The sequence below is a fragment of the Citrus clementina genome, unplaced genomic scaffold, assembly GCF_000493195.1.
Source record: "Citrus clementina cultivar Clemenules unplaced genomic scaffold, Citrus_clementina_v1.0 scaffold_9, whole genome shotgun sequence".
NCBI classification, from domain to species: Eukaryota; Viridiplantae; Streptophyta; class Magnoliopsida; order Sapindales; family Rutaceae; genus Citrus; species Citrus x clementina.
The window spans coordinates 10,144,714-10,160,647 of record NW_006261964.1 but is presented as its reverse complement, the minus strand read 5'-3'; the positions used below and the strand labels follow the sequence as shown (position 1 = coordinate 10,160,647).

The following is a 15,934-nucleotide window of genomic DNA, read 5'->3' as shown; positions in this document are numbered from 1 at the left end:
TAGATTATGCTCTAATACAAATGAATTTAAATGATGCATGATAAATAGTAACTTTTGACGAGACAGTTTGAAGAAAATCATCCATTCTGTATATCCAATCAAAAATATTATCAAGATTACTATCAAAATCTAAGATATCTTCAAACCCATTGAAATAATATGAGTTTTGATGCTCTATCTTTATCATTTTTTCCTCAAATTAAAAAAAAATCAATGGAAAAATTGTAAATAACCTGACTTTCAAGGTTAGGAGTTGTCAGTGGCCAGTGTCCGTGATTTTCTGAGAAGCAGTTAGATCTACAAGCTGTGATCGTGAGGAGCACGATGGTAGCCGCGATTAGTTAGACTCGCGATGGTTTTCACAAAATCTAGCTTGAAGTGGCAGTAGTTTATAGTGATGTGGCTTACGGTTTTGTAGTGGAGATTCAACGGCTTTTTGGCCATGGATGGCTGGGCTTATGCGCTGATTGATAGATATTATGGTGGTGTAAATTGATGGAAAATTGTGGTGGTTTGGCAGTGGCAAGTGGTTGGAGAACTCGCAGGTTTTGGTGTGTTAGACAACCAAGGAGGTCAGCTAGAGTTTCAAAGCCTAGCAGCAAGCTTGTGGACTTTGTTTGACCATGCAAACCATGCCCATGCAAACCATGCAATCATTCTCCCACGTAACTCTTTCATGCGAGTTAGTTGGAACAAGAGCACGGGAGGAATTGATATTGGAGTAAAAGTCTACGTCCAAGTTGTTGCGGAAAAGTTAGTTTATTTTTCTGTTTTGTTTTTATCTAGTTGTTAATAAGGATTTGATGTGGCTGGAGCCAAGATTTTGGGCTACAAGTTAGTAGTATCCTTTATGTTTTTCTGTATAAATAAGTAGCAACCAAGACGAATAAAGGGAAAGAAAAATTAGTTAAACAAATACTGGTTGTTCATACCATAAACTGAACAAATATCAGGCATTGCTTTTCTGTATTTGATCGGGACCTATCATTGGTATCAGAGACAGGAGTTTTGCAATGTCTACCAACAAAGAGAGAATTGAACGTGTCGAAAACGAACTTGGCGGAATGCAGAATGAGATACAACGATTAGGTCAGGGAATGAATGACAAATTTCACCACCTGGAGGCCATGATCAGCAAACTAGCTGAGACATTTAGCCAATCCCAAAGAACCCCAAGCCGGCACGATCAAACAGGCACGTTACGAACGAGTCAAGGAGAGAGTGCAGGGGAACGACAACCGATTCCTCCACGAGTTGCCAAACTTGATTTTCCTAAATATTCAGGAGATGACCCTACGGAGTGGGTCAACCGTGTCACACAATTTTTTGATTATCAAGAAACTAGTGAGGACCAGCGAGTTGTGCTAGCATCTTACCACCTTGAAGGAGAAGCCAACCAGTGGTGGCAATGGTTGCGCCGCGCCTACCAAGAAGATGGACAAACAGTAACATGGAACACATTTGTCGAGGAGATGTGGGCGCGTTTCGGACCGACGGAATGTGAAGATTTTGACGAGGCCTTATCTCGTGTGCAACAAACTGGAACATTGCGAGATTATCAAAAGGAGTTTGAGAGGCTGGGCAACAAGGTTCACGGATGGACTCAGCGGGCGTTAGTAGGCACCTTCATGGGAGGACTCAAACCCGAGATTTCGGAGGAGATTCGCTTGTTTCGACCAAAAACTCTTAAGGAGGCCATCAGCCTAGCACGGATGAAAGATGAACAGATCGCGCGGCAGCGAAAATTAATCCGGCCAACATTTTCCAATCGGACAGCAACAACATCACCAATTGTCAATAAGAACTCACCGGCAACACCATTCAAGAAGCTTACTTGGGAGGAGATGCAACGTCGCCGAGCACAGGGTTTGTGCTTCAACTGCAATGAGAAATTCACGGCAGGTCATCGGTGTACTAAAGCTCAACTTCTAATCTTAGAAGCCGAGGACGAATATGAGGAAACTCTCGAAGCGGCGCCAATTGAGGAAGCATCCTACGATCCCAAGATCACCTTCTATGCCTTAACCGGCTGGACGGCACCACAAACGATGCGCGTTAAGGCGAAAATCGGGCCATATGAAATTATTGTGTTGATTGACAGTGGATCAACACATAATTTTATTAGCACCCGCCTAGCAAACTTGCTGAAACTCCCTATTATACCAACGGCTGCGTTTCCTGTCAAAGTTGCAAATGGTGAAAAATTGGCGTGTCAAGGGAAGTTTGAGAATACACAAATTCTAATCCAAGATATTCCATTTTTTCTAACCGTCTACGCACTGCCCATATCAGGATTAGATTTGGTATTGGGAATATAGTGGCTCGAAGAATTGGGAACAGTAGAATGCAACTGGAAATCTCTCACTATGAATTTCAATTGGAACAATAGGCCACGACATCTACAAGGGCTCAATCCTCAATCTCTACAAACGGCGACAATAGCGGAGATTAATAACGAGATTAAACAGGGACACGAGGCATTTACAATTTGCTTCCAATTACAATTGGAAGAGGTCATGGCACCAGCGGCAATGCAGGGGCTTTTACGAAATTACAGGGAGCTATTTCAGGAACCAACTCAACTTCCTCCTAAGCGCGAAATTGACCATTGTATCACACTTAAAGAGGGAACAGAGCCTATCAACGTCGGGCCCTATCGTTATGCACACTTCCAAAAAGAAGAAATAGAAAAACAGGTGCAGGAGATGCTTAATTCTAGATTAATAAGGCCCAGCACCAGTCCTTTCTCGTCGCCGGTATTACTTGTCAAAAAAAAAGATGGAAGCTGGAGGTTTTGCACAGATTACCGCGCCCTCAACGACGCCACCATCAAGGACCGGTTTCCAATTCCAACAGTCGACGATATGATCGACGAGCTCTACGGAGCCGCCTATTTTACGAAGCTCGACCTCCGTGCCGGTTACCACCAAGTTCGAGTCAATCCATCGGATATTCATAAGACCGCATTCCGTACCCACAATGGCCACTACGAATATCTAGTCATGCCATTCAGATTATGCAATGCGCCGTCAACCTTTCAGGCGATCATGAACTCCATTTTTCGGCCACATCTCAGGAAGTTTATTTTGGTTTTTTTTGATGACATACTGATTTACAGTCCGACTTGGGACAGTCATCTTGATCATGTGAAACAGGCAATGGAGATTCTCAAGCAACATAAGTTTTTTCTCAAATCCAGCAAATGCACATTCGGACAGCAGGAACTCGAGTACTTAGGGCATATTGTCACGTGTCACGGCGTCAAAGTAGACAACAAAAAAATTGCTGCCATGCTCTCTTGGCCCGCGCCACAAACCATAACAGAGCTGCGAGGATTTCTCGGATTAACCGGATATTACCGAAAGTTTGTGCAAGGATATGGCGTCATTGCTCGGCCCTTAACCAACTTACTAAAAAAAAAATCAATTTGGCTGGAGTGATGAGGCAGAAGAAGCCTTTCGGAGACTCAAACAAGCAATGTCCAGCACCCCCACATTGGCTATGCCAAACTTCCAAGACACTTTTATTATCGAAGCAGATGCATCAGGAGACGGAATTGGGGCTGTTCTGCAACAACAGGGCAGGCCAATTGCATTTATGAGCCGTGCATTAGTGGTCTCAAAAAAATCTTGGTCTATTTACGCCAAGGAAATGCTGGCCATACTTGAAGCAATACGAATGTGGAGACCGTATATTTTGGGGCAGAAATTTATAATCCAAACTGACCAGCAGAGTCTTAAGTACCTATTGGAACAAAAAGCGGCAACCCCTGAGCAACAAAAGTGGTTGGCAAAGCTCATGGGCTATGAATATGAAATCCTATATCGCCCGGGGCGGGACAACACTGCCGCTGACGCCCTCTCGCGACGACCGGACAGCCCAATGATGAATTACTTATTTGTGCCGCAGGTAACTGTTTGGGAAGAAATTAAGACAGCTGCAACAGGTGACGATTACATTCAACAAGTTACTACACTTGCTGAAACTCAACCAACAGGACCGTACACAACAAAGAATGGATTAGTTTTCTATAATGGGCGGGTTGTGGTCCCTCACCAGATACGTGACAAATTGATGTTTGAAGCCCACAACACTAGAATCGGAGGCCATTCTGGAGTCTTGCGTACTTATAAGAGGTTGGCACAACAGTTCTATTGGCCGGCCATGTTTCGTACGGTACAGCAATACGTTAATAATTGTGAGACTTGCCAACGCACAAAAGCCACCACTCTCAGACCAGCCTGGCTACTTCAGCCACTGCCCATACCGTGCCAAGTTTGGGATGACATTATGTTGGATTTTATTGAAGGGTTACCGATGTCACAAGGCAAGAACACCATCTTCGTTGTCGTCGATAGACTCAGCAAGTCAGCACACTTCATGTCTTTGTCTCACCCCTTCTCAGCAAAGATAGTGGCCGAACGGTTCATAGAAGGCATATTCAAGTTGCATGGCATGCCAAAATCTATTGTGAGTGATCGAGATCCAATCTTCATCAGCAAATTTTGGCAGGAGTTTTTCAAAATGTCAGGTACAAAACTCAGCATGAGTTCGGCTTATCACCCACAATCCGACGGCCAGACCGAGGTAATTAACCGATGTCTCGAGCAGTACCTACGGAGTTTTGTTCATCAGTGGCCGCGTAAGTGGCATGAATATCTACCTTGGGCTGAATATTGGTATAACACGACATATCACATATCCACGGACATGACACCTTTCAAGGCACTGTATGGCCGGGACCCTCCCACAGTTCCGCAATATCATGTGGGCACCTCACCGGTCAACGAGGTTGATAAAGCACTGTTGACCAGAGATGAGTTACTAGCCCAGCTCAAGCGTAATTTGGCGATTGCCACCAATCGCATGAAACAAACAGCAGATAAACACCGTAGAGATGTGCAGTTTCACAAAGATGATTTGGTGTTTTTAAAACTTCACCCGTATCGACAAACCTCTGTGTTTAAGCGGGCGCATCAAAAGTTAGCAAGCAAGTTTTTTGGGCCCTATCGTGTTTTGGAAAAAATCGGGACCGTCGCCTACAAACTACAGTTGCCTGCCGGTGCCCGTGTACATCCCGTGTTCCATGTGTCCTTGCTCAAAAAAGCCATGGGAGACTTATCCGAGAATAGCAGCGACATTCCTCCAATTGATGATGAGGGTGTGCTAATGCTTGAACCTGCTGAAATTTTAGACACACGATGGTTAAAACGTGGCGGGAAATTCATTGAACAGAGTCTAGTACGTTGGAACAAATTGCCGACAGAGGAGGCTACGTGGGAAGATTTAACCGTGATCCAGCAGCAGTTTCCATCTATGACCCTTGAGGACAAGGGTTCTCTTCTTGGCGGGGGCATTGTTAGACAACCAAGGAGGTCAGCTAGAGTTTCAAAGCCTAGCAGCAAGCTTGTGGACTTTGTTTGACCATGCAAACCATGCAATCATTCTCCCACATAACTCTTTCATGCGAGTTAGTTGGAACAAGAGCACGGGAGGAATTGATATTGGAGTAAAAGTCTACGTCCAAGTTGTTGCGGAAAAGTTAGTTTATTTTTCTGTTTTGTTTTTATCTAGTTGTTAATAAGGATTTGATGTGGCTGGAGCCAAGATTTTGGGCTACAAGTTAGTAGTATCCTTTATGTTTTTCTGTATAAATAAGTAGCAACCAAGACGAATAAAGGGAAAGAAAAATTAGTTAAACAAATACTGGTTGTTCATACCATAAACTGAACAAATATCAGGCATTACTTTTCTGTATTTGATCGGGACCTATCATGGTGTTTCGCAGAGGCTCTGGAGGTGGTTGGGGGTGGGGTTGGCTGGGATTTGATAGTTGGTGGCTGACGAGTCAGATGGTTGCAATGATGGCCGGGTAGTGGAGATGGGGGTGGTGGTGGGCAGTGGTTAGTTTTGATAATTTGGGATTTTTTATTTTCTATTTTTTTCAGTGATAGATCTCGCGAGGATGGATGTGTATAGCCAAGAATGTTTTACAATTCGCATAGAACTGCTCTAATACTAACTGATAGAGCAGGGAAGTGGAAGCAGAATGATAAGGTAGATAAACATTAGATATTATTCTAATATCTAACTAAACAAACTCGATTAGATTACGCTCAAATTGAAATGTGATTAGGTTTCATTTTAATCCAAATGATTCAATGAGATTCTAATATCGGGTTAAGCAAGATTAAATGATACTCTAATCCAAATAATTCTACAAAAGAGATTTTCATAAATAATCTCAAAGGAAATTTTAAAAGAAGGATTTTATTGAATAATTGAAGTTATGAAAAGAATAACAAAACCTCTCTATTTATAACAAAATAAACCTACTTTTCTAAATTAACTTTAAAAAAATTAAATTACAATTATAATAGAAATAATAGACTAAAATACATACCATAATTGACTCTAATTAAATAAAAAAAATTAAAGAACTAAAATAATAAAATTCTAAAATCTTAAAATAATGACATGCATTATTATGTGTGATATGTGATATGAAACTCCATTTTTGGATAATTAAAATTGGATGAGTAGATTGTGTATATGGAACTTAATGGCTAGTACTGCTGTGAATTGAATTCTTAAATAATATATCCACGAGAATGCTTAATTGAGTAGTTTTCAAATAATTTTATTTAACTGAGTAGATTCTTAAGAAGGTAAGGGATAAAAAAAATTAGTTTAACTTTACTTACTCACTGACCTTTAAAATAAAATGAAAACAAATATATTTAAAAAAATAATGATAAAATATTTCTAAACACATCTTTTTTCTTTTTTTAAATTATATTTACAATAAGAAATTGTAGGACTCGAACTACTCCCTCAACCAGTCTTTTCTTCTGGGCAAGCCCGGCCGGTGGCAAACATTTGCAGCCTCAGTTTTAGCAGTGATGCTGACGCAATCACCTGATGAATTAAAATAAATTACAAATGAAAGTTTCAGAAAGATGAGAAAGTTTTCCTACTGTGTTGGTTGCCATCACAACTTGTAATTAATTAGTGATGCTGAGGTGGTGCTGGTTAATAAATGAGTCACACACATGTTCCTGTTTTCTATAAATATATGACACATGGCAGTCATTTCAATTTTCTTTTTCTTTTTTACTAATTAGAAGTAAAACCAAGTTAACTTTCAATTTTCTTTTAGTGATATACCTATAACGTTTAATGTTCAATAGTTTTCATATTTACATTACTTAGTTAACGCTCATATGTTGGTTTCTCGCTCTTATGATTACTTCTCTTACTAACTTTAACTAGTCATATAAAAAGGAACATCAAGATAATATTTTTTTTATAATGTATATTATAGCTCACTATTATTTATAATCTGAAATATATTGGGACAATTTAAAATGAAGCCTGCTGAAGTGCAATTCCAATTTTTACCCTCATAAAATTTTGGAGAGAAATCTATTTTATTTGGTGGTAATGGTCTATCTCCACCAATTTTTTAACATTAGCGGAAGAATCGAGTGTCAACTGTGGGTGGACTCGAACCTATGCATTCAAGATAATAATCTTTAGTTTAAAAATTTCAAGATAGATATCAAAAAGATGAATTATATATAACTCAACACAAATTAAGGACTGGTTTGGGATTGAGGTTGAAGCACTATAAACCACTTATTTTATAATTTTTGATAAAAACAGTACTTGGTAAAATTTTAAAAAACTATTTACTTCATAAGTTTTTATGTTTTAACAACAACATTTAAAAGTAGATTGGGTTGCTTTTTATAACTAGTTTATTAAATAAGTTACCATACCTTTTTAAACTTCCTATTATACTCTTAATATTTTAATAAAAAATAATTATATCTTATTTTCTATAAATCCTAATATATTAATAATAACCTAATATATTAATAAAAAGTAATTTAAATTTATGTCTATTTTAACAATTTTAATTAGTATTTTCATGCCCTTTTAAAGTAGGAGTTATATAAAAAATAATTTAAAGCCAATAAGATAAATTAAAGAGACCAAAATATCAAATATCAGTGATCATGAAAATAATTCTATGGGTCTTAATGCTTTTATTTGATTGTTCTCTTTATACCACGTGATTTATACCTACTGACCTATAAAAAAAAAAAGGGTATTTATGTTGTGAAGTCCTTGACCAAAGTCAACGAACTCCTTGATCAAAGTCAACGAACACATTGGAGAAAATATACTTTAATAATAAAAGTAGTGCTAACGACAGTAGCTAGATTCTTCTCTCACCACGTGTCTCATTATTTTGATTTCTGTGTAATTTTAAATCAATATAAAATATTTGATAACCTGTAATTTTATTTTAATATTATTATTTTTATGCTAACTAAATTTACATTAATATCCTCACTCTCTTCCTCTCTCCAAGTTTTTTTTTTATTCTTTTACACCTGGCGACTGCAACTTCCCTCCTTAATTTTTTCATCAATTTCTTTTTTTTCTTAATTATTTTTTGAAAGCTTGGAAAAATAAAAAAATTTCAGATATGGTATTTTTTTAATGTACACGGCCTTATCTACATAATTAAGATAACTTTATTATTTATTTTTTTAAATAAAATATTTTAAAAAATATTTTATTTTAAAAAATGAAGGCGATTGATCTAATTGGGGATTGAATTTCTGAAGGGCCTAATGAAAAATCTTATGCTAAATCATCCATCACTGTCCTCACTTCCGCATGCCAAAAAGAAATTGATGAAGAAATTGAAGAAGTTGCAGTGGGCCGAGAAAAAGAAGAACAAAAAAATTTGGAGGGAGAGGGAGAGGATATTAAGATAAATTCCCTCAGCAGAATATAATATACTAAAATAAAATTAGATGTTGTCAATATTTTTATTACTGATTTAAAATTACACAGAAATGAAAATAATGGGACACGCGGCGCGAGAGGGAAAAGTCGCGACCGAGAAAGTCGCTAGCACTCCTCCAATAATAACGATACGTTGCCCAATTTGTGTCACCGGAATTTTCTGTCAAAAGTGATGTTTTCCCTTCCTTCAATATTTTATGCACGGGCCAATTGATTCAGTTAATAATTAATCGGCAAATGATTCATTCACACAGCTGTAACGGGGCATATGATGGTGACTTATTAACTGCAACTAAAGAACCATAAATGATTCATTCACACAGCTGTAACGGGGCATATGATGGTGACTTATTCACATAACCTAAATCATTAAACAAAGACTGGGTCGTTTTAAAGTCTATCACGACCTTGCATACAATGGTGACTTACTTCGCCTAACCTAAATCAAATAATTAGCACTGCAGAGAAGATAGATTCAACAAAAAGAGACTATCGACTAATTAGCGCTGCAAAGAAGATAGATTCAGTTGATCAGTCAGAGAGTAATACTTCATCTTTAACCAGTAAGTTTCACTACTTCTTTTTGTTAAACATTGCTCTTATACTTCATCTCTGATTTGAAATTTGGGTAAACTTATATCTGAATTCTCGTAAATCTTTATTATGTCTTTATTGATCCTATGGATGCCATGTTCCTTCAAAAATAAACTAAAATAAAAAGATAGAGATTCAGCTTTGCGCCCCTTTTGTTGATTGCACGACTTTTAAGTTCAAGATGGCCATCTCATTGCCTTTCCAGCTAATATGGAGCATAGTTAGAGCTTCTCATTTTATGCTGTTGTCACTTGTAAATAGTATTAAAAACAAAATTAAGGTCGAATATTTTAGGATGATTTATTTCAGTTCAATATGTAGATTTCTTCTTTTTCTTTTTTGTTTCCCCAGCTAATAGTAACTTAATTAATTAACAAGCAATTAATAGTCAGGTTGGTTTACCGATTGCAATGCGAGTAACAGGTCAAGTAATTGATTCTCGTTGCCCCAATCTCAGAGTGGAAAGATGCTTGATCGGGCTGGGATAGGCTATGGTCTCTAATTCCAAGAGTAGTAAAATTTTTAGAATCACATTAGTTTTTTTTTTTTTTATCAGTATTTATTTTTTATTCTTAAAAAATAGAGGGTGGACAAAATTTAAATAAATTTTTAATCCCTTACCTCTTGTAGAGTGATGAGCAATCAAACAAAATTACTCAAAAACTACTTGGAGCTTGAGGATCACATTAGTTTATTAGAACAAAAGCTAGTTTAATTCTTCATAACGCGGACTTTCATTCTTTTTAAATGATTTTAGCCTTGTTAATTTCAGCATTAATTATTTGATAATGGAGCAAGAGAGAGTGGTGGACGAAGTTATAACCACTGCGCTACGGAATTTGACGAATAAACTGAATAAAGTATCAAAAAAATTCTCAGCTGGTTTTAAAATAAGAAAAGTACCTGAGCATCTGCGTACTGAGAATGTAAAAGCCTATGAACCACAAATAATAGCAATCGGTCCTTTAACCCGCCACCTCCTTGACAACAAAACTCACTTAGCAGAAATGGAAAAGCACAAAGTTCTCTATCTGAACAAGCGTCTCCACGGAGATCTTAGTGGCTTAAAAACGTATTTGGTGGCCATGAGACAATCACAAGAAAACGCTCGTCGTTGTTATGCAGAGCCTTTACCAAAAATGCATCCATTTGAATTTTTGGAAATGTTGGTCCTTGATGCTTGCTTTATTATTGAGCTATTTCGCAAGTTTAAGCTAGATGAATGGGACGATGATGACGCTGTTTTCAAGACAAGTTGGGTCCGCAAGAAACTGGGTCGTGATTTGTTGCTAGCTGACAATCAGCTTCCCTTGTTTGTTCTCCAGGAATTTTACGACAATACTGAGATGCCTCAGCAGGATCGAGAAAGAAATTTCCAGGACTTGATTTTGGGTTTCTTCAGTAAAGTACTTCCTGTCCAACTTTTTGAAGTCTCAAAAATTGAACCAGTTTCAAACTTATCCAATTATCAGCATTTACTGGGCTTCATACACAATAAGGTTCCTGGCATCATATGTCCAGATCGTAGGGAAAATTGGAATTTCATAGTAAGTGCTACAAATCTCAAAGAGGCTGGAATCAAGTTCGAGAAGATTGAGGGTGAAAGCTTACTGTCAATTTATTTTGACAAGGATGATGGAATAATGAAAATCCCTGCATTGACAATTGATGATGACACCGAATCATTTTTCCGAAACATCTCTGTTTATGAGCAGTTTTTCCCAATTGATGCGTATGCTCCTTTCATCAATTATTTGAAATTCATGGACTGTCTCATCAACACTGCAAAGGATGTGGAATTGCTTTGTGAGAACAAAATTCTCCATAATTGTTTAGGTGACGATGAAGTGGTTGCCAACATGTTCAATAGGCTTGGAGATTCTGTCGCGCTGCCCCTTTACAACTTTTACGGAGACAGATTCCACAATGTGAATGAGTACTGTGACAGGCATTGGAAAAGATGGATTGCCAACCTCAGGCATAACTATTTCAACACTCCATGGGCAATCATTTCCGTTTTCGCTGCACTTTTTCTGCTTATACTTACCCTGACACAAACTGTGTTTTCAGTTCTAGCTTATTTCCAGTAGGCATCACCATAATGGCCTCATATTTTGCTTGTTAAGTATCATCTCTGTTATATCACCGATATGATCATGTCACTGTGACTTTCATGTATTGCTCCTCATCAACTCCCTTTTCTAGATGTTTAATTACATTTACGCTTTATAAACATCCTTTTCCATTTTATGTAATATATTTTTGTTGAAATTTGAAAAGTTCAATGATTAGACAAAAAGATTGACCTACATGCAACACCAGCTCAGAGTAGTTCTTGTATTAAGTTTTATTAATAGCTTGGAGTTCAATTAATTTCAAGAAGAGTTTGCTTTGAACATATTACTGCGGCTGCCCGTCAAAGTCCCTTTAGCGACTCAAGTGCGTAGGCAGAGCATTCGGTTCGCTCATCAACGATCCCCACTTTGTTAGAGATCATGCGTCAATCATCAATTGTGGGGAAGGTAAGGAGGAATATCAGGGCTTTGGAAGAGTTCCAACAACAGGGGAGCATATTGATTTCGATGTTACTTCTCAGATAACGCAAGTAATTGCACTACCATTCTTCATTTTGAACATCTAAAGGTTGGATTTTATAATGAGTAGGACTACTGACACCCCATCCAAAATCCTTGTAAAACCGCTCTATTAGATGCACTCGTTAAAATATACAATGATTACTTCTAATTTCTAAGTACACTCATTTTTTTTTTTGGCCAAAAGTGGCCTCTTATTATTATTTTTTCCCCATTTTGAACAATGAAATGAGACATATTTATACAAAATATTTACATTACTAATTAGGAATAGTTATCACATATTGACTAGTAGTCTACTAGTCTCTAAAAGGGATGGAGAATAGTTTTTCTTAATTTTTTTAATACTTATTTATCTATAAATATAATAAAATCTCAGTCTCTTTTATTTTCTTATATTTATTTAACTCTATTTCTTTTTTATCGTTTGTTATTAGTTTTAAATCTGACAGTCGGGACTGAAAGCTTTTTAATATAACAAGGCATCCAAACAAAAAGGAAAAAAAAAAAAAAACAACTATGTTTGATTTTAAATCAATGAATACTGAAGCTTTACTGAAAAAATGAATATTGGAAGTGATCGATGACATAATCATACGGGGATGTAATTAAATATTAGGGTTATAATTGTAATTTTATATGAACGGGGTTTGCTGAGGACTTGAAAGGGGTGTTATTAGCTAAACTCTTTTATATTGTAGTTCTCTTGAGACCCAATTAACCTTCTGTCAAGCACCTTGGACTTGGACTACTCAAATAAGCAAGCAGAGCATGTAATTATTCCATTAAAATGATTCTCCAACTCATTAAATCTTTGCAGTGAAATCAATGAAGGTGATGAATATAATGTTCTTGTTCTCTCAATTTGTTCATGCACATTTTGGTTATGTTTGGGAGAGAGAGGTGTTTGCTTATAATATTGGTGAGTTATGAATATAGGTAAATGGTCTAATAGAGATTCATACATTGTGAAGCCACGTTCAAGTATCATCTCCTCTATATCACTAATATATATTATGTCATTGTGACTTTCGTATGTATTTCTCTCATAAACTTTTTTATATTATAAATGTTAAATTCCTTTTTCGCTATTGAATTATATATCCTATTTTATTTCTTTAATCGATCGGTTGGAGAAGTAGAAAGTAAAGCATGGAAATGATTTGCTGTCTATTAATGAATATTGTAAGGGTTTAGTTGTAATTTTGGTTTATGAGCGAGCCAACTCAGCTACATTACATTTTTTCTTTTAATTTCGATAAAGTCAGAAAAAACTAAAATAAAAAATTAGAAATAAATTAAAAAAATTAGAAAATAACATCTAAACAAGAGGGGAATAAAAGTCTTAATCCCTCAAAAAAAATTAAAATTACATCAAAAGCATAAATTTAAAAAATTAGAAATCACCTGAAATAATAGTATGGATCACGATCATTCTCATGTGAATCTTAAGTGGCATCCAATTAGGGTATTCCTTGGCATTTTCATGTTTTACAACTGAAGAGTAAAGACCAACATTGAATAATGATTTTAACCTCAATTTTTATTTAAGAGCATTATTGAAAGTTTTTTTAAATGAGATTTTACTACATATTTAAAGTGACACATTAACAAAAAAAAATTTCAAAAAACTTTCCAAATGAGATTCTTCAAATGAGATAATACTTTTTTTCTTTTTAATGTTGAAAAGAGAAAAAAGTTATCTCATTTAAAGAATCTTATTTGTAGAGTTTTTTTAGAGTCTTTTATTTAGTATTATATTATTTTTTATCTCATAATTTATGAAGAGAGAGAAGTATTATAATTAATATTACTTTTGTAAAAAAAATTACTTAAAATAATATGTACTTATTTTTATTTAAAAAATCTTATGAGAGATGACTTCTTTTTTAATTCTTCTGTTTATTACATAAATAAATAAATATTTAAAAATTAAATTAAAAAAAAAATCTTTTGGTAGTGGTACTCTAAATCCTTCCATCACAGATGCTGCTTATAGCCACTTGTACACCATATATAGCTACCACACAATTTACCTACCCTTTGCAAATTCGGATTCGGATTGGATTCGGGTAAATCCAATCGGATTTCGGATTGTTCGGATTGGTAAAAACGTTATCGGAATGCAATCCGAACTCAAAACCGATTCGAATTTGATCTGAATTGTGCGGATCAAATGAATAATTCGGATTCAGTTTGGTAATACCATATTGAAATTGGATTCGAATTTGCTTAAATAAATCAAATGAATTCAGGTCACTTTCAAGTTGAAAAACAAAATTAAAATCACGGAAATAAGAAAAAATGCAGCAAGCCAGCAAATGGGGAAAAGAAATGCAAAAAATGAAAGTCAAAATCTCAGCATCTCACAAGCTTTGATGGATCCGACTCCATTGGAAACCCATGCAATAAATAAAAAAATGCAGTGGCTGGGTTTGGACTTCAACTTTTGCTTGCGGCTTCAACTGGTACCATAGTGAAATTGAAACATCATCTTGAATCTAACCAAACGAAGCCAATGCCACTCTTTCTTTCACCTTCTTCTCTGCTCTTTCCTTCATCCAGGACAAAATCAAAACCCCCCCGCTTCACATTCAATATACAAGCGTCATCATCAAGTTCTCCCAAGCAACTCGCTCTCAACAGCAAACTAGAATAAAAGATAAGAGTCATTGTGAAATTGAAACCTCATCTTGAACTCGAACCCAGCCACAGTGAAATTGAAACCCGTGCAGCTGATCCACGGCTTGAGACTTGACAGCTAGCGGGCTTTTTCTCAAAGAGATTGGTTGGGTTTGTGCATGTTGAAATGTTAAAAACAGAGTTGATATATTTGTTTGGCTTTCGAGAAAATGAAAGAAAATGAATATTCCAGATCTTTTATTGCTTTGCTTATTATTTTTGTTGAATACAAACCTCGGCAGTAATGATTATATATATACATACTGCTAATCACAAAGCTGAACTAAAAACAATACTAACAGAATACAGAGATTACATAACAGACTTTGCTGAGCTGTCACTCTAATTCCTAACTGCTAAGCTGACTGGACATCATATTACACGTGCCAAGTGTGTGCATTCTTTTGATGCTTGATGAGCTTCCTTAACAGCCCCCCTCAAACTCAAGGGACATGGATGAACCTTGAGTTTGGCTCTAAAGTAATTGAAATGAGTAAATGTGAGAGGCTTTGTCAAGATGTTTGCAATCTGCTCTTCACTTGGAATATAGTAGATTTCTAGCTCTCTTGCCAGCACCTTATCTCTAACAAAATGCATGTCTAACTCAATGTGCTTTGTTCTTGAGTGATAGACAGGATTCTTAGCTAACTCTGTTGCACTGACATTGTCACACCAAATTGTTGGTAAAGTTGTGCATTCAATTTTAAGCTCTTTAAGTAGTGACTGTATCCAGGTAATTTCTGCACTTGCAGAGGCAAGTGCTCTATACTCACTCTCAGCACTTGACCTTGTGACTACAGTTTGCTTCTTTGATGACCAAGACACCAGGTTGTTTCCAAAGTAAATGCAGTAGGCTCCTATCGATTTTCTATCATCAACATCACATGCCCAATCTGCATCAGTGTAGCCTGTAATTTTCATTTCCCCTTCAGCTGAAAATTTTAATCCATAATATTCTGTTGCTTTCAAATATCTGAGGACTCTTTTGCAAGCTAATATATGTTGAAGGGTTGGTGCTGCTACATATTGGCTTAGTTTATGAACTGCAAAAGCAATTTCTGGTCTAGTTAAAACCAGATACTGCAGGCCTCCAACTAAGCTTCTGTAGACTGTTGCATCTTCAATATACTGTCCTAGATGCCCTTTAACTTCCTTCTGAAGTTTGTAACCTGTAACCATTGGAGTGTCACAGCTCTTGCAATCCAACATGTCAGCTCTGTTCAGTAGATCTCTAATGTATT

General features: G+C 36.4%; 1 protein-coding gene across 1 annotated transcript; it reads left to right on the top strand.

The window, feature by feature from the left end:
* Positions 1-9,213: 9,213 nt before the first annotated feature.
* Positions 9,214-11,710, top strand: LOC18032234 (UPF0481 protein At3g47200). Its single transcript, XM_006420536.2, has 2 exons — positions 9,214-9,386; positions 10,190-11,710. The coding sequence occupies exon 2, from the start codon at positions 10,206-10,208 to the stop codon at positions 11,505-11,507; it is 1,302 nt and encodes a 433-aa protein (XP_006420599.1). The 5' UTR covers positions 9,214-9,386; positions 10,190-10,205; the 3' UTR covers positions 11,508-11,710.
* Positions 11,711-15,934: the final 4,224 nt, after the last annotated feature.